Source organism: Xenopus laevis, chromosome 1S (genome assembly GCF_017654675.1).
Source record: "Xenopus laevis strain J_2021 chromosome 1S, Xenopus_laevis_v10.1, whole genome shotgun sequence".
NCBI lineage: Eukaryota > Metazoa > Chordata > Amphibia > Anura > Pipidae > Xenopus > Xenopus laevis.
In genome coordinates, this window is record NC_054372.1 from 151,968,478 (window position 1) to 151,993,158 (window position 24,681).

At 39.2% G+C, this 24,681-nt stretch overlaps 1 protein-coding gene across 3 annotated transcripts in view; it reads right to left on the bottom strand.

The window, feature by feature from the left end:
• hectd4.S (HECT domain containing E3 ubiquitin protein ligase 4 S homeolog) overlaps positions 1-18,791 on the bottom strand; it is a 128,108-nt gene extending 109,317 nt beyond the window's left edge. For all 3 annotated transcript variants that reach the window (XM_041580382.1, XM_018244230.2, XM_018244229.2), the window contains exons 1-4: positions 18,344-18,791; positions 4,163-4,677; positions 1,056-1,145; positions 166-296 (exon numbers count right to left, since the gene is read on the bottom strand). In XM_041580382.1, the coding sequence (XP_041436316.1) occupies positions 166-296; positions 1,056-1,145; positions 4,163-4,677; positions 18,344-18,493 (886 nt within the window). In that variant the 5' untranslated portion in view covers positions 18,494-18,791. The remainder of the gene's footprint in view (positions 1-165; positions 297-1,055; positions 1,146-4,162; positions 4,678-18,343) is intronic.
• Positions 18,792-24,681: the final 5,890 nt, after the last annotated feature.

A 24,681-nucleotide genomic window follows, 5' to 3' on the forward strand; every position in this document is an offset into this window, starting at 1 on the left:
TTTATGATAAATGAAGTATTTTCTTACTAATCCATTATTGCTACTCACATTTCACAAAACTATTAAGGAATATGTCTTGATTGAGGAAATATTAGTAATGAGTCGTTCTGCTCTATGGATGTTACCATATATTTGTGAGTCATTTACTACAAGTCATTACTGTACCTTTGTTCTCAGTGTTTGAACCACTGATCACATCAGGAGCTGGAAGCATATTCTCAAAACCCCAGGATACAATGTGTTTGCTTCCCAGTAAACAAGAGGGGGAACCTGGCCCACCTTCTAAAAGCAGCAACCTAAAACAAAACAGAAGCAAATGATTTCTTAATGTATTTGGGTCCCAAAATATTTTCAGAATATTCGCCCGAGAATCCTTCTTACACGGATCTACCTATACACATAAGCATGTACTGTACTTTAAAGTCAATACAATAAAGTGCTCCTACATTTGTATAACTGATCTGCAGTGTATCAATGTATAGGTTCACTGGTCACCAGGATGGATCATTAGGTGCTCCTATGCTTTTACAGACTAGAGAGTGGCCCTATGAAGACAAAGAATAAACAAAACTGAGATGAGAGGGCAGCAGAATGTAATTTAATCCTACTGCATAATATCTGATTTAATTGCTGCCAGGTAGCAAAATATAACTGCCTCTTCAACACAAAGAAGTAGTTAGGGGCAGCAAAGGACATAGTAAACTAAATATCCATTTCTTGTGTTTTGTCATTTTCAGATTTCCTTCTTTAGCAAGTTTTGAAGGTCTGGAACTTTGTTCTAGTCTTTAGCTATGACTGCATAGGAACAGGCTAATGCATCCCCTTAATAGTTAATGGAGATTTTGTCTTTGCACTACAATGTGGGACATTCTTCACACATAACCAACAAAATATTAACTGCCATAATGACCCTTAATATTATATGGTCTTGGTTGGTCTCTATGCTAGTTGTTAAGTGACCATATGTACTGTGTCGCAGAATATGCTGGTACTAAATAATTTAATATAAAAAAAAAAATAGTATTAAAAATAGGAACATACAAAGATAAACTTACCTATACAATACATCTGCCACAGGAAGGGATCCTAGATCAGTCTGTTTTTGCAGCAAGTGTACAGTGTGAATAAATGTTTTTAATGATCCCCTGTAAAGATAGGAACAGGAGACACATAAGAAGTACCTTGCACAAAAATATGGTATTGCAGGCAACATTAATTGAATACAGACCAATTCATTGAGTAGGGTCTATGGGAAATTCACTAATGGGTGAAAATTCGCCAGCACGTCTTTGCCCGCCTTCGCCAGGTGCAACTTCGCACAGACAACGCTAATTCACAAAGTTGCGAAGTTTCGTTGCAAAGTTGCACTAGCCTTACTACGGCAGGCATAGCGAACTTGCGCTAGCGTTAGATAATTTTTATACAGCGGTAAGTTAAATTTCAATGGACGTATATGTTGCAGCAAATACATTACACTACACAAGCCCGGAGAACCTTAATAAAAGAAAATAGTGTTGTTATATTGCCCTACACATGAGCCCACAGTATATTTTATGTGCCATATGTAAGGAAATGTAGGGGGGAAGGAGGGTACCCAAAAAAAATGTACAATCTTTTTCAGCCTATCACCCTAACCAAGTCCTATCTACTCTTTTCGCACTTCTCCTGGTCTGAGGTTGCAAAGGCAAGTCTGGTGATAGAGGTAACGTTCAGTTAAAACAAAAACTTAGTGAATTTGCGTAGCAACGCTCTTTTGTCAGAGCGAAAACACGCCTGGCATTAGAGTCCGAAGTTGCGATTGAGTCTCTCCTTCGCTAGCGTAATTACTCCAGTGCCCGTTAGTAAATCGGAGAAGTGCCGAAATTATGTCACACTGGCGAATTTTCACCAGCGTAGCCACTTCGCCCCTATGTTTTTACTCTGCCTCAGAATAAAAAGTGGATAAAAAAAAAACAGTTTTGCATAGCTTAATGCAAAAGCTAAAAGGTATACATGAACTCAAATAATTCAGCAATCACATTTAGATCGCAAAAATGTTCTCCTTATACAAGGGTATCAATTTCTACATAGGCATACTATATTGTTAGGTTAAAGCCAATCCTTGTCACACACAAGGCTTCACATGTCAGCATTTTGGCCATTTAAAATGAGCTCTTCCTTGTGTCATAAAACCTGCAGTACTTATTGTATATTACATCCTTTTCTGCGTGTCTATAGAAGGGCTCATAGCTGCTGAATAAGCCTATATAATTATTTCCATTCATAGCTTTCTAAAATAAATGACTGACTGTGATTATTGTTTTTCATTGCTGTTGCCTGGTGACATCTGAAAAGTTAAATGGACAATATCATCTAATAAAGTGATTTCTTTAATAATGGATGTGCAGTAAAAGTAATTATTTTTGCTTTCTTATCTCCAGTAGTCTACATTGTTTAATAACACAGTGGAGAAATTTTTGACCGCTGACTGTCAAACCATGCTGGAATCCTAAATGTCTTGAAATATGTACCAAAAAAATGACACACACACACACACACACACACACACACAAAAATAGCCACATTTTATATGCAGCATTGCTTTTTATTTATGGAACGTTCCTGTCAGGCACAAACAAATAAATGATATATACCCATATCTATACTAACTATAGAGTTTAGTATCACAATAGCCATTGATATTATGTCTGTCCAAAAAATCATGTTCGGCTGCTGAGACGCAACTTTGCATTTTAGTGAATTAGCATAGTGGTAACGAATTTGCGCCTGGCAAAGTGCCGTGAAGTGTGGCAAAGTGGTCCCTTGAGAAAATTCGCCATATAGTGAATTTGTCCCACTGTATCTATATTTTTTTCTATTTCATGCTCTAAACCAGGGATCCCCAACCTTTTGAACCCATGAGCAACATTTAGAAGTAAAAGGAGTTGGGGAGCAACACTAGCATGAAAAATGTTCTTGGACTGCCAAATAAGGGCTGTGATTGGCCATTTGGTAACCCCTATCTGTATTGTCAACCTACATTGAGCCTCTGTTTGACAGTACACCTGGTTTTTATACAACCAAAACTTGCTTCCAACCCAGGAATTCAAAAATAAGCTCCTGCTTTGAGGCCACTGGGAGCAAAATCCAAGGGGTTGGAGAGCAACATGTTGCTCACGAGCTACTGGTTGGGGATCACTGCTCTAAACATTTGGGAATGAAACACATGCCCCATTCTATTTCCTGATCCCAAAGAGCAAAGTCTAACAAACTAGTAGTTTATAGTAGTTTATACTTCTGTATAAAGAACTGCTCATTTGTTTTACTTTGCTCTTTAGGAACTGGGAGTATAAATGTGGGTTTTGTTTCATTCTCCAAATTTGCAGTGTGTACAGCAATATTAGACGCAAACTTTGGAGCTACTTATTCAACATTTGTTCTGATGCTCTCCAGTTTGTAATTTAAACTTAGCAGGTTAGGATCCAAGTTACCCCAGCAACCAGGGAGCAATATGAATGACAGACGTATAGTGATGATGGAGTGATAGTCAGTTGAGCATATCGAAAATGGTGGATTGCAGAAAAACTTGCTGATATTGTAGTTATTTAAAAAGTAATAGTAGAAAATGTATCATTTTCTTTAGGAAGTGAACAGGATATTTGAACTTTTAAAAATTATAATTTAAAACCCCTTATCATCTGAGGGATCACATAGCAAGTAAGAGGAGCTTGTTCTAAATAGCTTATCTTAAATATGATGAGAGCAGAATGTACCATTTTCTCCTGTGTCCTCATCTGAAATAACAATGAAAACTAAACGAATAACAAAATATGTAATACAAAAGCAGTCTTTAATTTATGCACATTTATTTTGCTTCTTTGCAAGAAGATATCATGATTTCCATATTATTCTGTACTAAAATGATGTTGGCCAATTTGATAAAACATTACTTATTTAAATTTTGCTTAAATAAAGGTCTGTAGTGGTCATTTTATTTTAAATGTTATAGCTTGATTGTACTTTATATTAAACGGTCCTTACCTTTTTTCAAATCTGTCACGGACATACAATGTGTTATGTAGAAATTACATCCAGTCTAACCAGATAAGACAGTATCATTTGCATTCAATAAAGCAGAGAGGTTAAGATTAAACATTTCTGTTCCATTTTACCATTAACTCACCTAGCACAAGCTAAGGCAACCAAAGCAGCAGCAGAATTTTCCTTTTGCTTGAAGGAGACTTGTTGGCCCACATGTGGGGTGTCTTCTAACCAGGAGCACAGTAAGGATTCTATTCCATTCAGGCAGTCAGCTGGTTCCTTAGTCAAGCTCAGGGGTTGGCAGTCTCGCAGGCAATTTAAAAGCACCTCAGCTGTCAAGTTACAAAGTGAAGGGTCTGTTTTACTTTGGGACTGGATAAGGGGGAACACAAGTAAAAGCCCCATTCGAGATGTAAACGGAGCCTGTTCTGGCTGTTGCAACAAGCCCTGTCGCTTAAGCAGGACCAAGGTTTCTTCATCAGCCCCATCTCTTTCATGTTGATCCTCAAGAGCCAGCTGGCGTTGGGCATTCCATAACCCACGTAATGCATTCAAGCGGTATTCCAGCAATCGTGCATAAGCATTGCTCTGGTTTCCACAAACTGCACGTAAATGCTCTGCTAGCTCAGTGGGGTTCTTGGTCTCAAAAGTCAATATCTAAATAAATAACAGAAAAGAGAAGTTTAATATAACATAACTACTGATCAAATTGCAAGTTAAGTTAATGGGAGCTAAACAGAAGTGATGCCAACAACTAATTTAAAAGGCTCAATGCAGCTGGCATACATTACCATAATAAAAGTGATACAAACATTGGTGTCTCTTATAAAAACTAATGGCACATGTAGTGTTTCTCCATCAGCTTATTTCACCGGATGCACTCACTCTGTGCCTCCTATAAAATGAACACAAACCACCTGTCACCAATCACACTTGTAAATCTCTTTGGTAGTTAAAGGAGAAGTTAATTTCCTTGAAAATCCCCTAAGCAGTTTCTAAGGGAGGTTACGCACATTCACATTACTGACCCAGAAGGCTGTGGGGCACAGTCTCCATAGAAAACATTTTATGAATCCATTGGGGGAATGTAATTACATTGCAAGCGCTGTTTAAAATTGTGTTTTTTGCAAATGATTAGTGCTGCTTGCAATGTAAAATCATTTGCGAGTGAATATTACATTGCTCATTATTGCTAAGCAAAAGTTACTATTAAAACCTGCTCTGGAGTTTCGCTAAATATTTCTCAGAAAACATTTAGGGCTAGTCCACACGGGGAGATAGCGACGCGTTTGCGGCGACAAAGCGCCGCGACAGTCGCCGCGACCGGCGCAGGCGACAGTTTTGTATGGGCGCCTATGTAAAAACGCCTGTGCTAACCACACGAGGCGATGCGCTTTTCAACAGTCGCCTGAAAAAGCCTGGCGATGCATTTTCAGGCGACTGTTGAAAAGCGCATCGCCTCGTGTGGTTAGCACAGGCGTTTTTACATAGGCGCCCATACAAAACTGTCGCCTGCGCCGGTCGCGGCGCTTTGTCGCCGCGACCGCAAACGCGTCGCTATCTCCCCGTGTGGAATAGCCCTTAGCGATAGCATACACGGCTCATGTTCGCAAAAGCCATTAGTTCGCTAACTTTGCAAGAATCTTGGTCGCTAATGTTCACAAAAGTGTTTGTAAACATTTTTTTGCACTAATGAAACAGATTACATTCCCCCACTTATGTACACATTTGTTTAACAAAACAATAACCACAAATTATAGCCTATACTAAAACAGTAAAAGGTTTGAGCTATTTCTCTTGAGGTATCATTATCATGCTAATAGAGGTGCTTGTGAATAGATACAAAAGGGCCTCTCTAGTCTGCTCAATTGCACATTTCAACAATTATGGCTCATAATCCACTTATTATTGTCAATACAATATTAAACAATATTCCTACATCATCACTGTCCATTACCTATGTCAGTAATCAAATAAAGTCTCAAATTGTTGCCAGTATTCTTTGTTTTAATGCTTAACATTGATATCACAGGAAATTATTAAAAACAAAACACAGGGATATCTATATTTCTAGGGAACTGTAGACGTGGTGGAGAGCACTCAGATGAGCTTGTACCTTTGATTTACAGATGCTATTTTTATATTCTGCAGCACAAAAATTATGTGCTTGCATTGACATTTTTTACTTCCAAACCCTTGGCTATAGGTGGTTTAGTCATTCTTTTTTAATTCTCTCTCTGCATACAGCCATACCAACACTTAATTATTTATGTGCTGAAAAAAGGTTTGCCCTTGAATGTGCAAATCTCATGTGGGGTGTTATGAGGCAAAGTGGATAAACTCAAGGATGTACAGAGTGTCGTCATAGTATCATCAGACTTCAAATTCAGTAAACCGATACATTGCTTCTCTCCAAGGCACAGAGGACACATACAGACTTTCATTTCAATATTGAATAAAATTCACTATGCTCATTCAGGATAATCTCATTAATATTCACTATATAAAATTATTTATATATATATTGCTTTATGGTTTATATTTAGGATTTGTGAACTGCAGTGATGGATGATAACAGTCGCAACAAACTGGGATACAGAGAGTGCATCTAACCCCTTGGAATAATCCTTGATATTTGGAGCGATTTTCCGGCCTTAATTCATTTGTGAATGTGAAGCAACTGCAGAAATGACCTGTACTACTCATTATTTGAAATTTGCAGTTGCCAGGTAGAAATAAAGGGAACTACAAAGTTGACAAGGAAAGGGTGGTTGGGAATACTTCATTATGGACATAGGCCACTAATTGCAAGGTGGGGTTGGATCGGCTAGAGGGGTATTGTCACAGTGAGGCTAGCAAAACTGAGATTATCATTGGAGATCATTGAATATTATATATGTATACTTTTACTGGAGCACCAAGGTCTTGTGGTCAACTTTTGAGACATGCAACCTGTACCAATGTTTATAAGTTACCTTCGGCCTCGTATTTTTATATGGTCATGAAACCCCTTGGTAACTTATAATATCCTTATAATTTACAAGAGGGGGTACCTTATTCACTACATTATATATATATATATATATATATATATATATATATATATATATATATATATATATATATACTTAAAAAAGACCAGCAACACCAGGATTTTTGTGTATCAAAACAAAGTGTATTCAATTATTGAATGTATAGCCAGGCTATACATGCAATAATTGAATACACTTTGTTTTGATACACAAAAATCCTGGTGTTGCTGGTCTTTTTGAAGTATTTGGATATTTTACCGTGCACCCAGGGAACATGACGTCAGCAGGGTGCTGCCCTAGTGAAAATATATATAACAATTATGGCTCATAATCCACTTATTATTATTGTCAATACAATATTAAACAATATATATATATATATATATATATATTTGTATTTTCACAAGCTCTAACATTTGTCTGTTATTTTCTTTCACGTGTAAGTGGTGCATTTTTGGCAGCACAGAAAATAATTTACTTCATTATCAATTCTTAAATTTAAATTCTTTTATTTAGGTTTATATTTAGCAGCCTTAAGGCATGGCGCACCACAAAACCTTATAACTCTTCATGCTGAAAACAGCACGTTTAAGTTGCATAAAAACTACAATTACTTCCAAACAGAGCCGTCTGTAGAATGCCAGTCCACATAGGAGCTACTAATAGCCAATCACAGCACTTATTTGGCAGCCCCAGGAACTTTTTCATGCTTGTGTTGCTCCCCAACACTTTTTTACATTTAAATGTGTCTCACAGGTATAAAGGATGGATACCCCTGCCGAAGACTATGAGTATAATGCATTTTGACAATCACTTTCAAAACACCCATCTATGTGTTACCACTTCCTATATTGATGTTTCATCAATGTACTGCGTGAAGCAGACAAGTGAACCCCCATTTATAAAATCTGAAGTCAGCTGCTAATGGTCTGGGCTTTTTGGTTTTAGCCTAACAATCCTTTCAAAATCTATTATTACCAGAAGGGCTCATATCTAACGGCAGCTCTTACTGCTGTGAACTTCATGGTTTGAAAATAATCATGTCCCTTTCACCTATTTTTAGACAAAAACAGTTTTGCTTTCAGTAGCAGAATACAAACGGTCTGCGTTGTTAGAAACACTTTGCTGAAACAGATTTGCTAGAAAAGATCAAGTGTTCACATGGCTATAATGAGCTTCTTTACCCACAAGATGACAAGCTGTGTAGCTGTGAAAGATAAAAATAAATTAGTGTCGACCTATTGCTAGATAACCAATTATCAAAAGGTGTCTCATGCTGGAGGAAAGCCTAAGCTGACAAACAATGCAAATAGAAAATACAAAAATGTACGAACAAATAAGGTGCAGACAGATGCGCAACTACAGAGGAAGCAGACCCTGTGGCTGCGGGAGCAGGTCTGAGGGTGATAATAGGCCCCAACTTTTTTTTTTTTATTGCATGTGACAGGAGACACACAATTTCACCGGGGGGGGGGGGGGGGGGGGTCCAAGAAAAAATATTTTTGACCCCAGAGTTTCACCACTATAAAGGGAATAAAGTATTCCCCCTAAAAAAAAAATCTAAGGATATTATAAGTCACAGAGGAATTCTATGACCTGCTTTTATAAAGGTTATGCAGGGCCGAAACTATGGGTAGGCAGAAGAGGCACCTGTCTAGGGTGCAACGATAGGGGGCGCTGGGCAGGTACCTGTTAAAGTGTCTTCTGTCCAGTCAATCTTACTTCTCTTCGCTGTCCTACGCGCTGCTAAGGTGCATGCACAAACTTTTCCATTCAGACGCAGGCATAAGTTGGGGTGGGGAGACCAGCCAGGCTGCTTAGAGAGTCCGGTCAACTTGGCCCAGCCCTGAGGTTATGGAACTCTTCTGCAGTACTGCACGACAGTGGAGTGCTCTACCTGACTGGTAAACACTGGTTGAAGGTGCCGGGTGCATTTACCGGAAGACCCTTCCCTTGCACAGAGTCAGAGATACTTGTAGTCAAAAATCGTTGATCAAGCCTTGATAAAGGGCCCAGAGGAGCCCGAAACGTTGCCCTTTTTTTGCGGATACATATGGGCTTTAATAAACACTGATTTCAAACAGCAATTTACACGGTGTGCTGCTGGATTTTTGACTATATGGAACTCCTCTATGACTCCAATAATATTCATATTTGTTAGGAAACACCGTTAATCGGGTCATGTAAAAAATGACTTCATAAAGGATAGATTTGTAGATGATATTTGCAGCTCTTCTGTATTAAAGGCACATACAGGGCATACAAAGAACAGCAAGCACTTATATAGAGGCACAGCAATATTTCAATCAGTATAATCAGATTAAACCCTGATGGGGTGAGAATTTAATTTCTAGTAAATTCAAATGGAAGTCAAGACAGGGTGAGCTGTGATTCTTTCTAGTGATCCTAGGTGACAAGATCTTCTCAGCACCACTTAAATGTTACTTAATGCTACAGGGCCACAAACAGAAATACACTTTTCTCTCCAGGGGCCAGTACATGCAGGCCATTTGGTGACCACAGTGACTTACTGAGAGGCTTTTAATCATGCTTTTAAGGGCATTAAAAATAATAAACGATCATACTCACAGCTGATCTTTGCCTGTATGTGACATCTAAGGATAACATTTTTTCAGAAAATACTTTTGTGGCCCACAAATAGATGGTAAAATAATGGGTTGACCATATGAATAGAAATTATATGGTGAGAGAAAAAAAACAGTCAAAATCTAATTTTGTGTGCTCTTAAAAAATAACCTTGCAATGCAACTAATGATTTGGATAAAGTGACATGCAGAAGACTGCCATTAATTATCTGTATTGTGAAAAGGATGAAGCCTAATTCATTGCGAGTATGGGTACAGGATGTCCTATTTTATATGCTTGCTATAAAAATCATTTGAAATATTAGTGACAGCTGAAAAAGCAATCTTTTTTTAAACTATGCCATTGCTCCTCGATACAGAATCTTGGTTTCCTTAAGCTTTTGCAATGAACAGTGGAGAAAAAAACCCTTACTAAAAAAAAAAAAAACCCAACCATACATAGACACCCCTCCCACCCCAGCCTAGCCTGGGGTAGCCTAGCTACCCCAGGCAAATGCCCCTAACTCTTTACTTAAATCTCCATGCAGATTCTGTCCAGTGGAGTTCACGGGTGCCATCTTCTTCTCGTCGATAATCTTGGGAATGAGACAGGCGGAGCGGCGCATGCACAGTTGTAGCAATTTTCTGTTTTGCGACAACTGCGCATGTGCCGAAACTCAAGAAATTGCTGAAGCGCCGGTCTCATTCTCAAAATTACAAAAGCAGCTGAAGATAGCGCCTGTGAACTGCACTGGACAGAATCTGCATGGAGGGGTAAGTAAAGAGTTAGGGCCATTTGCCCGGGGGGGGGGGCAGCTAGGCTGGGGGGGGGAGGAGGAAGGGTGGTCTATGTAGGGTAGGGTATTTTTTTATTAAAGGGCATGTAATGTCTAAAATTGAATAAGGCTAGAAATGCTGTATTTTGTATACTAAATATAAACATGAATTTACTGCACCACAAGCCTTATCAAACAAATAATTTATGCTTTCAAAGTTGGCCACAGGGGGTCACTATCTTGTAACTTTGTTAAACATCTTTGCAAGACTAAGACTAAGTGCACATGCTCAGTGTGGTCTGGGCTGCTTAGGGATCGTCATAAACAATGCTGCTTGAGTTCTGCATGGCTGGTAAGTAAGGCGGGGGCTCCCCCTGCTGTTCATAAGTATGATTGTTTCCCTGTTCAGCAGTTAGGGACCATCTGACAGTTCCTATCCACAGCAGTAAATGAAGGGAGAATTTCACTGCATACAGTCAGGTTCCTTATAAAAACGGTATACATTTTTTAATTAAAGTATATTGGAGATAGGTTTCTTTTTCATTAAAGAAAGTAAAAATGGGATTTTATTTTTTGGCTTTACATGCCCTTTAAGGGTTTGTTTCTCCTTTAAAGGGGATATATAACCCTCGATTTAACATAAGTTCATTATACAAGTCTTGTGTTGGACACATTCTGCTCATACCTAAACACAGTGTATTTGATGAGAGTTAATTCACGTATATTAACATATAAAACAAATTCTTTGCCATACTGGGCACTTAAATTGCAACAGAGAAAGTACACAAAAAGTATGTACTTCAGTGCCACAACAAAATATGCTCTAGATGAACCCTCAGAGTTGCTGTTTTTCGTTGCTGGGGGTCAATGAGCCTAACAACCAGATTCCATATTCTCAGCAATTTTTAGCTGCAGGCTATAAAAAAGGCTGATCAGGAACACTAATAATTCAAAACTAGGGATGCACCGAATGCACTATTTTGGATTCGGACGATCCCCCGAAATCCTTCTGGCAGAATAACGAACCAAATCCTAATTTGCATATGCAAATTAGGGGTGGGAAGGGGAAAACATTTTTTACTTCCTTGTATTGTGACAAAAAGTCACACAATTTCCCTCCCTGCATCTAATTTGCATATGCAAATTAGGATTCGGTTCAGCTGGGCAGAAGGACTGAATTCTGCTGAAAAAGCCCGAATCCCGAACCAATTCCAGGATTCGGTGCATCCCTATTCATAGTTACATAGTTACATAGTTACATAGTTAAATTGGGTTGAAAAAAGACAAAGTCCATCAAGTTCAACCCCTCCAAATGAAAACCCAGCATCCCTACACACACCCCTTCCTACTTTTAATTAAAATTCTATATACCCATACCTATATTAACTATAGAGTTTAGTATCACAATAGCCTTTAATATTATGTCTGTCCAAAAAATCATCCAAGCCATTCTTAAAGGCATTAACTGAATCAGCCATCACAACATCACCCGGCAGTGCATTCCACAACCTCACTGTCCTGACTGTGAAGAACCCTCTACGTTGCTTCAAATGAAAGTTCTTTTCTTCTAGTCTAAAGGGGTGGCCTCTGGTACGGTGATCCACTTTATGGGTAAAAACCCATATATAATAAATAATGAATATGGATTGAAAAACTGTATAGAATATGTTCTTTTATAGCATACTAAAAGTTTATTTGAAGGTTAACATACCATAACATAAGCTCTCTCCACTCACTCCTCATCCCAGCATTACGCAGTAAAATTTGGAGCACTGAATCTACGACCCTAGGGCTTAAACTGGCCATAGATGCAAAGATCCGATCGTATGAATCGAGGATTCGTACGATATTTGGACTGTGTGTAGAGAGTCCCGACATTTGTCGTCCGGTGGAGATCGGTTGTTTGGTCGATCGGACAGGTTAGAAAATTTGTCGGCTGCGGGTGATATCTCTGCGTGTATTGCCGATCGTACGATTTTCAGAGGAAGACTGTCACTGGCTTTGTCGGACATAACTATCGTACGATTTCTGTCAGGGGCAGAACATTGGCTGATCTGTTCTTACTACTTCTGAATGGTAAGACTTTGATCTTTATGGTTAGTGGCAGGTCATGAGATGGGAAAGTCCGATCGTACGTTGATTCTGTCTGTGGCCAGCTTTAGTCCCCAGTTGCTGATGACTATCATTGCCACTGTGAAACACACCCATTCCCAGAAAGGCAATGGCTGAGAAGGTTTGGCACTTTCAGAAAGTCTTGGCCATGTGGCTGGGGTCAGGAAGCCTCTGAAGAGCAAGCAGCCAACTATTTACATATAGCCAGGGCCACCATCAGAAATCACAGGGCCCGGTACGACAAAATTTCCTGGCCTCCCTGGGCTGCACCCACCTTAAGCCCCACCCACAAGCCTGCCCTCCCCCACCCCACAGGTCCACCCCCTATCACACAGAAAAAAAAAAAAAAAAAAAAAAACATTGGTGGCTAGGGTCTCCACATGTTAATAAAAAATAAAAAAACATTTGTGGTCAGGGCCCCCCATTCAAAAAATATTGGTGGCTAGGACCCCACACAGTTAACAAAAATTGGTGTCCAGGGCCCCCTCATGTTATAAAAACATTGATGGCCAGGGCCCCCCTTAAACATCCATGTAAAAAAATTGCCCCCCAGAAGTTTTAAAAAAAAAATTGGTGCCCAGGGCCCCCCCACACAACATGGACCACAAATGTTTACCTTTAGGGGGGCCCTGCCATGTTACACTTACTTCATTAGTGTGGCCCACCTGCTGTAAGTGAGCTGCCAACTTCAGAAGGGAGGAGGGCAGCACAGGTAGCTGCATCTTCTTCCCTTATTGGTCACAGAATTTCAAGTCCTGATAAAGCTGCATGGTGATTGGATGATCTGGAGGGGAAGTTCAAACCTCAGCTATCCAATCCCTGAGCAGCTCAACCAGGACTTAAACTATGTGACCAATAAGGGAAAGGAATGGACAAAAGATACCTCCACCTGTGCTGCCACCCTGCCTTCCCGAAGTCGGCAGCTCTCAAAAAGCAGGGGGGCCCGGCTAATCAAGAAAGTGCAGCGTGGCCAGGCCCTCCTTACCCTCGGGGCCCCCTACAACTCTCCCCCCTGTCCCCCCTGATGACAGCCCTGCATATAACAGTGTAAGCATTCATGCATACGCATGCAATACTGCAGTCAGTTCGAATATTCACTAGGTTCTTATTTGTGGATATTTCACTCAGATGGCAGTTAGATGGGATAGAACCTGAATCCCTTATCTGATCAGACACGCATCTGTGCTATATTTGACATATTTTATGTAGCAAATGAAAGAAGCATTCATAAATTCCTGCCAACTTTGCACATCAAGCAGAATCCCTGACATGCTGTTACTTCAGACTTCAGCGGGCTGGGTAGGAGGCGTTATCCTTAAATAGAGAGCAATTAGCATCCTAAACTATTCAGCACAAGGATGAAGAAGAGATGAGTTGCCCAATGAAAGGTGTTATTTCTCTGTAGCTGCCTTAGCATACAGATCAACATTTGGATAATTGCAAGATATTCAAGTTAATACTTCTGAGCACAAAACATTAAGTTGTTTTTTCTTTGTTCTCGTTTGGTGGAATAGAGCAATCTTGTTTATACCGTCCCAATACAACCCACTCATGGGACTCACACAACTAGCAATATTGGTATTGAGCACTTGTTATCCTTTATTTAAATAACGACAAAACATTTCCACAGCACTGTTTCATTCACATCAGTCCCTGCCCCAATAGAGCTTACAATCAAAGGTCCATATCCCACATACAGCACAGTCAATTTTATCAGGAGCCAATTAACTTTTCTGTATGCTTCTGGAGTATAGAGAAAACCCATACTAGCAATAATTTTAGCTAAAAATGTAAAGTTTATGTTTTGCATGATGATAATGTTATGCTAATCTACAATAATATACTGTAAATATGCATAACTATAATATACATATAATAAAAAGAAAACAATTTGAAGAATATTAAAGGGGTTGTTCGCCTTTGAGATAAAATAGTATGATGTAGAGAGTGATATTCTGAGATAATTTGCAATTGGTTTTCATTTTTTATTATTGAAGGTGTTTGAGTTTTTTAGCTTTTTATTCAGCAGCTCTTTAATTTGCATTTTAAGCAATCTGGTAAGTAGGGCCCAAATTACCCTAGTAAACCATGCATTACTTTGAATAAGAGACTGGAATATGAATAGGAGAGAGTGACAATAGAAGGATCAGTAATAAAAAGTAACAATAACAATACTTTTTTAGCCATACAGAGCATTTGATTTTTTAGAAGGGGACAACGATGCCCATTTGAAAGCTGCAAAGAATCAGAAGAAAAAGACAAATAACTACAAAAAAATAAATAATGAAAGCCAATTGAAAAGTTGCTTAGAATTGATCGTTCTATAACATAATAAAAGTTACCTTAAAGGTGAACCACCCCTTTAACCTGCATGTAAACACAGCTTCAAGAGCAAATAAACGCATTCAGGAATTGATTACATTACATTCTGCCCGGGTGTATTCATGAGTGTTCTGAAAGTTGCGGTTTACTCCATTGGCATCACAGCACGCTTGTTTTTTTTGCACTTCATCTGCATTAAGCTATTACTAGGGTTGTATTTGGAATGGTACAAAATTCAGTTGTGTAAAAAAAAGTGCTTAAATACAATATCTGTGTTATTTTGAGCTCAGCATGTGTTAAAAACATGCCTGCGTGTAAGAACCCTTACTCCCTGTACTCTTGGTAAATTGGCAGTCATAGTTTCACACTGGAGACGTCACCAAAAGATGTGAATGTTCGACAATGCAATGTTAATATGCCAAAACCTGGCAAATGTTAAAGGGGCTGTTCACCTTCAAACACTGTTTTCAGTTCAGTTGTTTCGGGAAATAAAAACTTTCTATTTTCTATGTGTGGCGTATTTCTAATGTTGAAGTGTAAAGTGTAATTTTTCACCTTCTAAAGCAGCTTTCCGAGGGGGGGGTCGCAGACTCTGTAAATTGTTCTAAATTGATACATTTAGTTCATAAATTTGTTATCTTTGTCCCTGCTCAACAGAATCCCTGAGTTTCATTAAAGGCAAATACATTAGTTCATAATATTATCAGCAGATACATTTTTAGGAACATTTCTAGAGTGTGTTCTAAGACTTGTAACACTTTGTATATACAAAGAGTCATTGCCAGTTTGTAAATACAATGTATTAAAGCATCAGACACATTCCAGCACAAGTAAAGCAGAGAAGCTTCAGTCTGCTCAGATGAGGGAACAGAATTAATGTAATCCTAGGGTGTAATTATTCCTCCTCTAGGCAAATATTGAATATATTGCCCTCTAGCTTTTTGGAATATTCCATACAAAACTGTTCTCCTTTTTTCTTCTAAATGGATAATTTTTCCCAACTGAAATATGAACCTTGAAAATTACAGATTAATAAAGAATATCAATAGAAACACCTAGCAGGCCTTAGATGACAGAAAAAAACAATTTTCCATTTACAAAAGAAATACAAGCACAATGTCAGGTAAAATGTGTTGTAAATGGCCTTGCTTTATTTTCCTTTTATTGCTATAACTCCTTTGATGGAGTGTTTTCAAGGAAGACCATGAACCCTTCCCACAATTCTGTTTCTGCAGTTGCACCTCCTCTAATGCCATCATGGGACAGCTTGGGCCCTGGATATTATTATCCTTTATTTATAAAGCACCAACATATTTTGCAGTATTTTTTAGAGGCAGATCTAGATAATGCACAGCAGTCATTCACTTACATATAAAAAGCATACTACTGTTTCATAAGTAAAAAAAACCAACAAAAATTGTAAGGCAGTATATTCTGGTCACAGAAGATAACATCACCCAAATGCTGATAATGAGAGACTTGCTATTTATATACAAGTCTATTTTGCATTCACTGAAATGCACCTATCAAACAAACAGCAGCCAACTTAATAATACGGAGCGTTCATAAATATATTCACTTTATATGGGGAATAATAAAAAAACAAACAGAAATGAAATAACATTATTTCAAAGAGCTAAAAATGCAAAATATTTTTCAGAAACATCTGCCTGATTTAAAAGGCATCAATACACTTAAACAACAATACATAGAATAACCATGTCCTTAAAATTTCCTGTTGGAAAAAATACAAGAAACAGCATGACAACCTGAACAGAAGCCTCGCTTTAGAGAAGAGAGGCAGGTGATTGGGTCTGCCCATCACAGCAGGCAAAATGAAGACTGCACCTGCTTCCTTAAACAAAATGTATATATCAGTGCAAAGGCCTAATTAGCTATACAAATCAATGTGTTGTGATCTCAATAAAACACACACGTCTGCAACGGCATCACAGTGAGCAAGAACATACACAGGAGGCATTTTCACATTCTTCATCACAGGCCTCCTGTGTAGTATTTGGTCAATGCAATGCTCTTGGAGACACTTTAGATCTTAATATACAGTACACACTTCAATTGAAGTTTTAGGAGTGATCCAGCAATCTCTTTTTAGTGAAATAATGTCAGCATTATTCTAAAATGTAAACATTCTGCCTGAAGATCTAGATAAACACATTCTTAGATCAACTGAAACCTGAAATGAAGATGAGAGCTATAATCTAACAAGGCCAGAACAGAGGCTAGCTTTCCAACACGGGGGTCTTAGGTTCGAGTCTAGCCAGAGAGCTATCTGATTTGTGTTTCTATATTCTCCATGTTCTTGTATCTCTGGGTACTCTGACTTTCTCCCATACTGTGAAAACAGGCAGGTAGTTTAATTAGCCTCTGATAAAAATTAACCTATTGTGAATGTGACTTAAAATGCAAGATTAACCAGAGCAGGGACTGCTGTGCATTATGTATATGTTCCTTTATAAAGAACTGCAGAATATGTTGGTGCTTTATAAATAAAGGATAATAATATCCAGCGCCTCTGCTTTCCCATGATGGCATTAGGGGATGTGCAGCTGCAGAAACAGAATTGTGGGAAGGGTTCATGGACTTCCTTGAAAAACAACCCATCAAAGGAGTTACAGCAATAAAAGAAAAACAAAGCAAGGGCATTTACAACACATTTTACCTATGACGTTGTGCTTGTATTTCTTATGCAAATGGAAAATGTTTTTCCTGTCATGTAAGGCCTGCTAAGTGGTTGTGTTGACTGGAATATTGTATCATTAGAAAGTCTAATGCATCAGGTGACTAAAATATAGAAACACAAAACTCCCAGGCCCATAAAGAAACATGAATATAGAAGCTTTTTATTGCAGCCAGTAAAGCAGTATGAATACAGGAGCCCCTTACTGGGAGTCTACAAGCCCTCTGTCTCCCAACTATGAGCCAATTGTGTCCCTTCATGACTTACATTATACAATGTGCCCCAGGCATCCCTGAACAATAGAAACATGGTGTGTTGAGAGCTGCAGAGAAAAGAATGTTAGTGTGTCAGGATCAGGACACTGGGCTATATGGTACTGTCAGGCACACAGTGGAATTGGAAATAGAAAGGGCTAGGAGAAAGAAGTGGCAAACCATTTCACATGAAGCCATACAAGTATGTGGCAGGGGCAGTGTACTCCAGTCTTTATGCCCTCCCTGGTGATGTTGAACTGGAAGAGAAGGGGTGGCTGCTGGCAGTTGCAGGTTCTAAACAGATGGAGGGCCGCAGAGGAGCAATTGCTGAAAGAGAGGCATTATGCCCGGCTTCACATGCCACAGCCCCAGTTAGGCAGGGCTCCCTGTTGTGCAGAGAAGGTGGGAGAGATAAATCTAATCTCCCGGGTACATGTGTGTGTATCAGCTACTGCTGCTGTCTGTTTCTAATACACACTAGGGCACCAGGCTCGGTGTATAGGGGTGAGGGGTTTACTGTACAAATGACACACAATAGTCTCACCTCCACTTCTGCGTCCCCGGCCTCACCGACCCCGATCTCGCTGGGCAACTCCGCCAGGTCCGTGACCCGGATCAGTCCATCATGTAAAAAGATGGTCTCTTCTTTCACCGACAGCCACTGAGCCGAGTCCCCTGCAGCCGCCGACCCCATGGCTGCACTACACGGGCCGCTCCCTCATACTCAGCTGCTCACATACAAGCAGTGTCCCGCAGCATCAGCCGCTGGAGCCAGCCTGAGATAACACACCGCAGGGTGGTTCGCCGCTGCACAGAATAGAAGACGCGCTTTCAGGCGTTTTGGTGTCTCCTCCGAACCCCTCAGGTGGCACACAAGCCGGCAAATAAGACCACAGCAGCCCCAAAACTGTCAGCGAGACGCCATATTGGTTGGGAAGCGCTCCCAGCATGCACTGCGATACCAGTACCTGAATGCTAGGGATTCTCACGGTGTGCACTGTGCTCAGTCAGGGATAAAAAGGCAGGAACTTGGGACAGATCCTACACACAGCAAAACAAACACACACACACACACACACAAAAATTCTAGTGTACCTGAACAGGTTCCACACCAGCACAGAACATGTATACACCTATATTGTGAATGTACAATAATATATACTAGTTTACTCACACTTGTACGTGTATATAATGAATGATACACTCAGGGGACCATTTACTTTGCTCGAGTGAAGGAATAGAATAAAAAAAACTTCGAATTTCAAATGATTTTTTTGGCTACTTCGACTATCGAATTGGATACTTCGACCTTCGACTACGACTTTGAATCAAACGATTCGAACTAAAAATCGTTCGACTATTTGACCATTCGATAGTCGAAGTACTGTCTCTTTAAAAAAAACTTCGACCCCCTACTTCGCCACCTAGCGAGGTGCAATGTTAGCCTATGGGGAAGGTCCCCATAGGCTTTCCTGTGTTTTTTTGGTCGTAGAAAAATCGTTCGATCCTTTGAATCGTTCGTTCTATTGAAATAATTGCGGTAAATCCTTCGACTTCGATATTCGAAGGATTTACATTCGGCAGTCGAATACCGAGGGTTAATTAACTAGAAATGGGCAAGTGAGGAAGGTGACATTTCTCATTGAGGAGCCTACCAATACAATGCTTTACATTGGACAACTTAATAATTGCATATAAATCTATTGCAGCTGGTTCCTTTTTGTGGTGACATGATTTCAATTTCATGTATAATACACCCAGAACTCATAGCACAATGGCACAGTGCCAATTTTATATTTTATATTTAAATTAGGGTATGTATAATGGAGGCTTCACTGTATGGGGCACATTTACTATGGGTCGAATATCGATATTCGACTATCGAAGTAAAATCCTTCGACTTCGAATATCGAAGTCGAAGGATTTACCGCAATTCGTTCGATCGAACGATCAAAGGAAAAATCGTTAAATCCTTTGAATCGAACGATTCGAAGGATTTTAATCCATCGATCAAACGATTTTCCTTCGATCAGAAATTGCTAGGAAAGCCTATGGGGACCTTCCCCATAGGCTAACATTGGTGCTCGGTAGGTTTTAGGTGGCGAAGTAGGTGGTCGAATTTTTTTTTAAAGAGACAGTACTTCGAAATTCGAAGTATTTTTCATTCTAGTCCTTCACTCGAGCTAAGTAAATGTGCCCCTATGTATCCAATTGTAACTAGAACTATAAAGGGAATAACATTCTAAAAACTGCATTTTGCTAAGAAAGTAGAAAAGAGCAAGTGCTGTCCTGGCAAACAAGGAGTTTGTGTCACTAATAGAATGGCAATGCAACAGTTACTACTTGTGCAACAGTTACTACTTTATATACAGTATTTATAGAAAAGCTGTTGTTTTGAGGTTTGTGTTGAAACTAAAATATGGGTACAAGTTATTTGTGTAATATGTTTTCTTCCTTGCCCCCCCCATTGGAAAATTTTCTGCGGATGCCCACACATGTTAATAATATAATAACCTGACAATAAGGTTACATTGCAGTTGCATCGTAATTAAACCATAGATCCATACCTGGCTACAACACTTACAGCTGCAACTGCAACAATTGGAGTGTTATGACTTCCAAAGTTCCAGTTTAAAAACCAAAAAGTAAAGTTACCAGAGGCAGCTTTATTGCTCTCTGCCGTCTGAGGCAGGGTTCTCACCTTGCCTTATGGTAAGAGCGGTCCTGAAAATGAAAACCAAAGCGCTGAGAACTAAATACCTTCTGGTTCTGATCACCTCACATTTCACATCCTCACATCTTTTAACCCCCTTGATCATACCTCTACTAACATCGAGTAGACATATAAGAGATACACTGGTATTATTGGCAATGGTATATAGGGCAATTTTTGGTCAACTATTGTTAGTTTGGAAGGTGGTGTCAAATCACCCCAATCACCAGACAGGTGTTTATAAAATAAATCAGTACTAGAAAAGCTTAATGGATAAAGGGAAAAAGGGAAAATTAACTTTTTTTTACTTAGCATGAAGTGATTTAGTTGCACAATTTGAAGCACTTGCACACACATGGATTTGTTTTGTTTTTTAAAGTTTTATAGCTCTGATATATTTTATATAATATTTTTTGAAGTGGAACCTTCCAAATGTGAACTTGGAGAGTATAAAATTGAGATTTTGGGCAATTTGCCATAAATCATATTACCTCTATGATTTCTGCAATGATAAGTTCTATAGTGTCATCTTACATGAACCTGTAGTTTATGTAAATGTTTATATTTTTTGGATTAGTATTTTTGCTATATATGCTCCAAGGAGGTCATACAATATTGTTTAGGAAATGTTTTCTGTTTTTAAACAGTTGTAGATCATATTCCCGTCTTGACGAAAGCATGTAGAGATATCTTGCAGACAACAATGCACAGCTACAGGTACATGATCCCTTATCTGGAATCCGATTATCCATAAAACTGACATATGGAAAGGCCATCTCCCATAGACTCCACTTTAACAAGATAACTAAAAAATTTAAAAAAATATTTCCTTTTTCTCTATAATAATAAAATGGTACCTTGTACTGTATCCTTGATATAATTAATCCTTCCTGAAGGAAAACAAATCCTATTGGTTTTAAATCAAGTTTAAATTATTACTTAGTAGATTTAAGGTATGGAAAGACCCCTTATACAGAAAACCCCAGGTCTCATGTATTCTGATTAACAGGTCCCATAGCTGTACAGTTTACAAGAATACCTTAACGTACGGTACGTAAGTATGTATCTTTGAGTCAAAACCCACTTGCTGATCCTTGGTAGATCCCGAAGCCATTCAGTTTACAGCTTACAGGGGGTGAAAGGCAGAGAATTCGATTTTTTCGCTGTGGTATATTTGCAATAGAGAAAACAAAGATTGTGCTACAGTCTTTAGGGTCCACAGGCCATTTTGATCAGATTTTGGGGTCCGATTTTATCTGATCATGCCATGTAACAGCATGCAACACCAAACAACACCACGCAACAGCACAAGATTTTGTAGGTTGCTAAGAAATCTGATTCTCCTATAGCTAGAATGTAAAGTCGGATCAGATAAGGGTAGGACTACACGGACGTTTTCAGTGCAATCTGACGCGCTGCGACAAAACGCCAGCATGAAATCGCATGCGACGGCAATAAGATAAGAGATAGAAATGTCGGATGAAGTCGCAACGTTGATCTGACGCGAAACGACTGTCGGATGCAGAGGCAGCATGGAGGCAGCATGCATCGTCTGCCTCTGACAGTCGTGTCCCGTCAGATCAACGCTTCATCCAACAATGCATTCATCGTCGGATCTCGATGAAAACATCCGTTTAGTCCTACCCTAAGGTTGAATGAAGTATTTTGTTCATGTGTTTACTTCAGTCAATGTATTTCAATGAGAAAAAGTCATTTTTTATCTTGTAAGATGAAGAAGCAGCATGCAACGTTTACATCCGACAGTCCTGTCATGTTGCATGGAAAATCTTTAATGTATTTTACGCATCAGATTTTTGTATCAGTCCCATTATATTTTGAAGAAAGCAATCCCATTCCATTCACTCACACATTGCAGCTCTGTGTTGATCAGAAAGCAATCTATGTAAATCTGCATATTGCTCTCAGAACAAAACAAGTTTGCAGGGCAGGGACTTTGATTGGCTTGCTTGTAAAAAAGCCCTGGAATGTATGTGTAGAAAGGTGTCCCTCCTTCGCCCAGATCAGCAATAGGTTGACAGGAGAGTTGGGGTACCGTTAAGGGAATAGCAATTTAGGAACTGACATGTTCTGTGCTGCTGTCACTTATGGGCTTAGGGACAGACTGATAATATACAGTACACAGAATAAAAATGTCACAATATAAGGCTCATTAGTAATTAATACAGATAATTACTACATGGCAGCAGAGAAATCAGTGCAAATAGCATCAGAATTAATTAATCAGCCTTGTAGCATCAGCTTATATTACAAGCCAAACTCATTTTCTGCTTGATAATTTGCGACAACCCCTAAGCTTAGCTTCTCAACAGCTGCTCAGAGTCCACTGAGCATGTGAGTGTCGCAGACACTTTCCAAGATGGTGACCCCCTGTGACAAGTCCTGGACCATTGCTGCTACTGAATATAATAACCGCAGCTCTGTCAGTCAACAACCTCAAAGGACAGTATATACATGCAAATTTTATGCATGCAATATAGTTTAATAGATGCATATTTGAAAACTTGTTTAACAGCTGTAAGAATTCTCTGAAGGTTTCTTGCTTGTATTGTGCAGAGATACTAATCTGATCTACAGGATTATTATTTTGAATGAACAAATTAGGTAAAACATTTCCAAAGCAAAATCTGAGGGAGAGGTCAACGAAGGGGAGGGGGGGAAGGCAACGAAAGGGGAGGTGAACAAGGGGAAGGCAAAAAGGAGAGGGAGGACAACGAAGGGGAGGTTGGTAAAAAGGGGAGAGGACTAGGAGTAGGCAGAAGACCCTTGAACAGGCACCTGTCCAGCACCCCCACATATGCAGGTGCCTCTTCTGTTTTCCCCTAGTTCCAGCCCTTTATTCAAGTCTCCTATATAAACCAATGCTTGGTTGTTAAGGTAATTTGGTCCTAGCAGCCAAATAGACCATGAAATTCCCAAATGGAGAGCTGTTTTAAATAATTTAAAAGCCGCAAACAAAACTAAATTGTCTGATTACAAACGGACTCAGAATATAACTCTCTACATATTAAAAGTGTATTTTAAGTTGAACAGAGTATCCTCTGCTGGCATAAAAAAAAAATTGTTGGCTTCCACCAAGTGTCCTGGTGTAGCCCATATTATAGAAAAGCTTTGGTCTAAAGCTTCTGCAAACTACAGAGTAGTAGGTGCACTCACATATAGAAAACACTTATAGTAGTACACTCTTAGAACGTTGCACTGTACGGATGTCCTGATTTGCTGGATCCAGTAATGAACTAGAAGATCTTATGGACCCACTTCTGATTTCTTTGCACAATGCTGAATGATGTCCTGCTCAGTCAGCAATTACTGAAGGAACCATAAATCACCAGAAAATGCTTAGTTATCTGTTCATGGGCTCAAACCTAAGGGTACCTGGGTTATGTGGCATGGCAAAAGCCAAGCTACATCTCAATGGCCAAAGGCAGATAAAACAGTAAAGGGGAACCCCACAAAAACCATAACTTAAGTGTTAATTTCAAGCAACTTTGCAATATACATCACTTAAAAAATATTTTCATGATTTTTAATGGTTTCTCACAGCTCCCTACGGATCTTTGTGCGGGTTATGTAGTTCCTGCATGCGGTCTGTAAGCTATGAAGAAGTAGTTTGTAAAATCAGTGTTTAGTCCCTCCTTCCCTGCCAGGTATTTCAAATGGTGCAGAAAGAGAAGAACTGTTAAACAGCAGGATTGCAGCATAGAAAAATGCATTAATCATTTAAAGGAAGGTTATGTATTTACTCAAGTTGACTTATATTGCATTTTTTGAAAATATTTTTCAAATCTGTTTTGCTTCATACAGAAAATACTATATGATCAGGGGCACAACTAGATGTTACTGGGCCCACAGCAAAATAATTTTAAGGCCCCCCCTTTTTTGCAGATATTTTAAATTGCTCATTAATTTGAGCCTTCTGGGCCCCCCTGCAGCCACAGGATCTGCTTGCTCTGTAGTTACGCCCCTGCATATGACTGCAAGAACACACTCCAGTCAAACTCATCTGAGCAGGTCTGTAAACAACAAAATAGAAATTTAGCAACAACCCTTAATGAATTAAACTGCTTACAAGTGAGAAGATGCTCTACATAGCCAGTGTTCTTCCCTCCAGCATTGTGAAGCTGAAAATACCATGCTCTGTTACACCACAA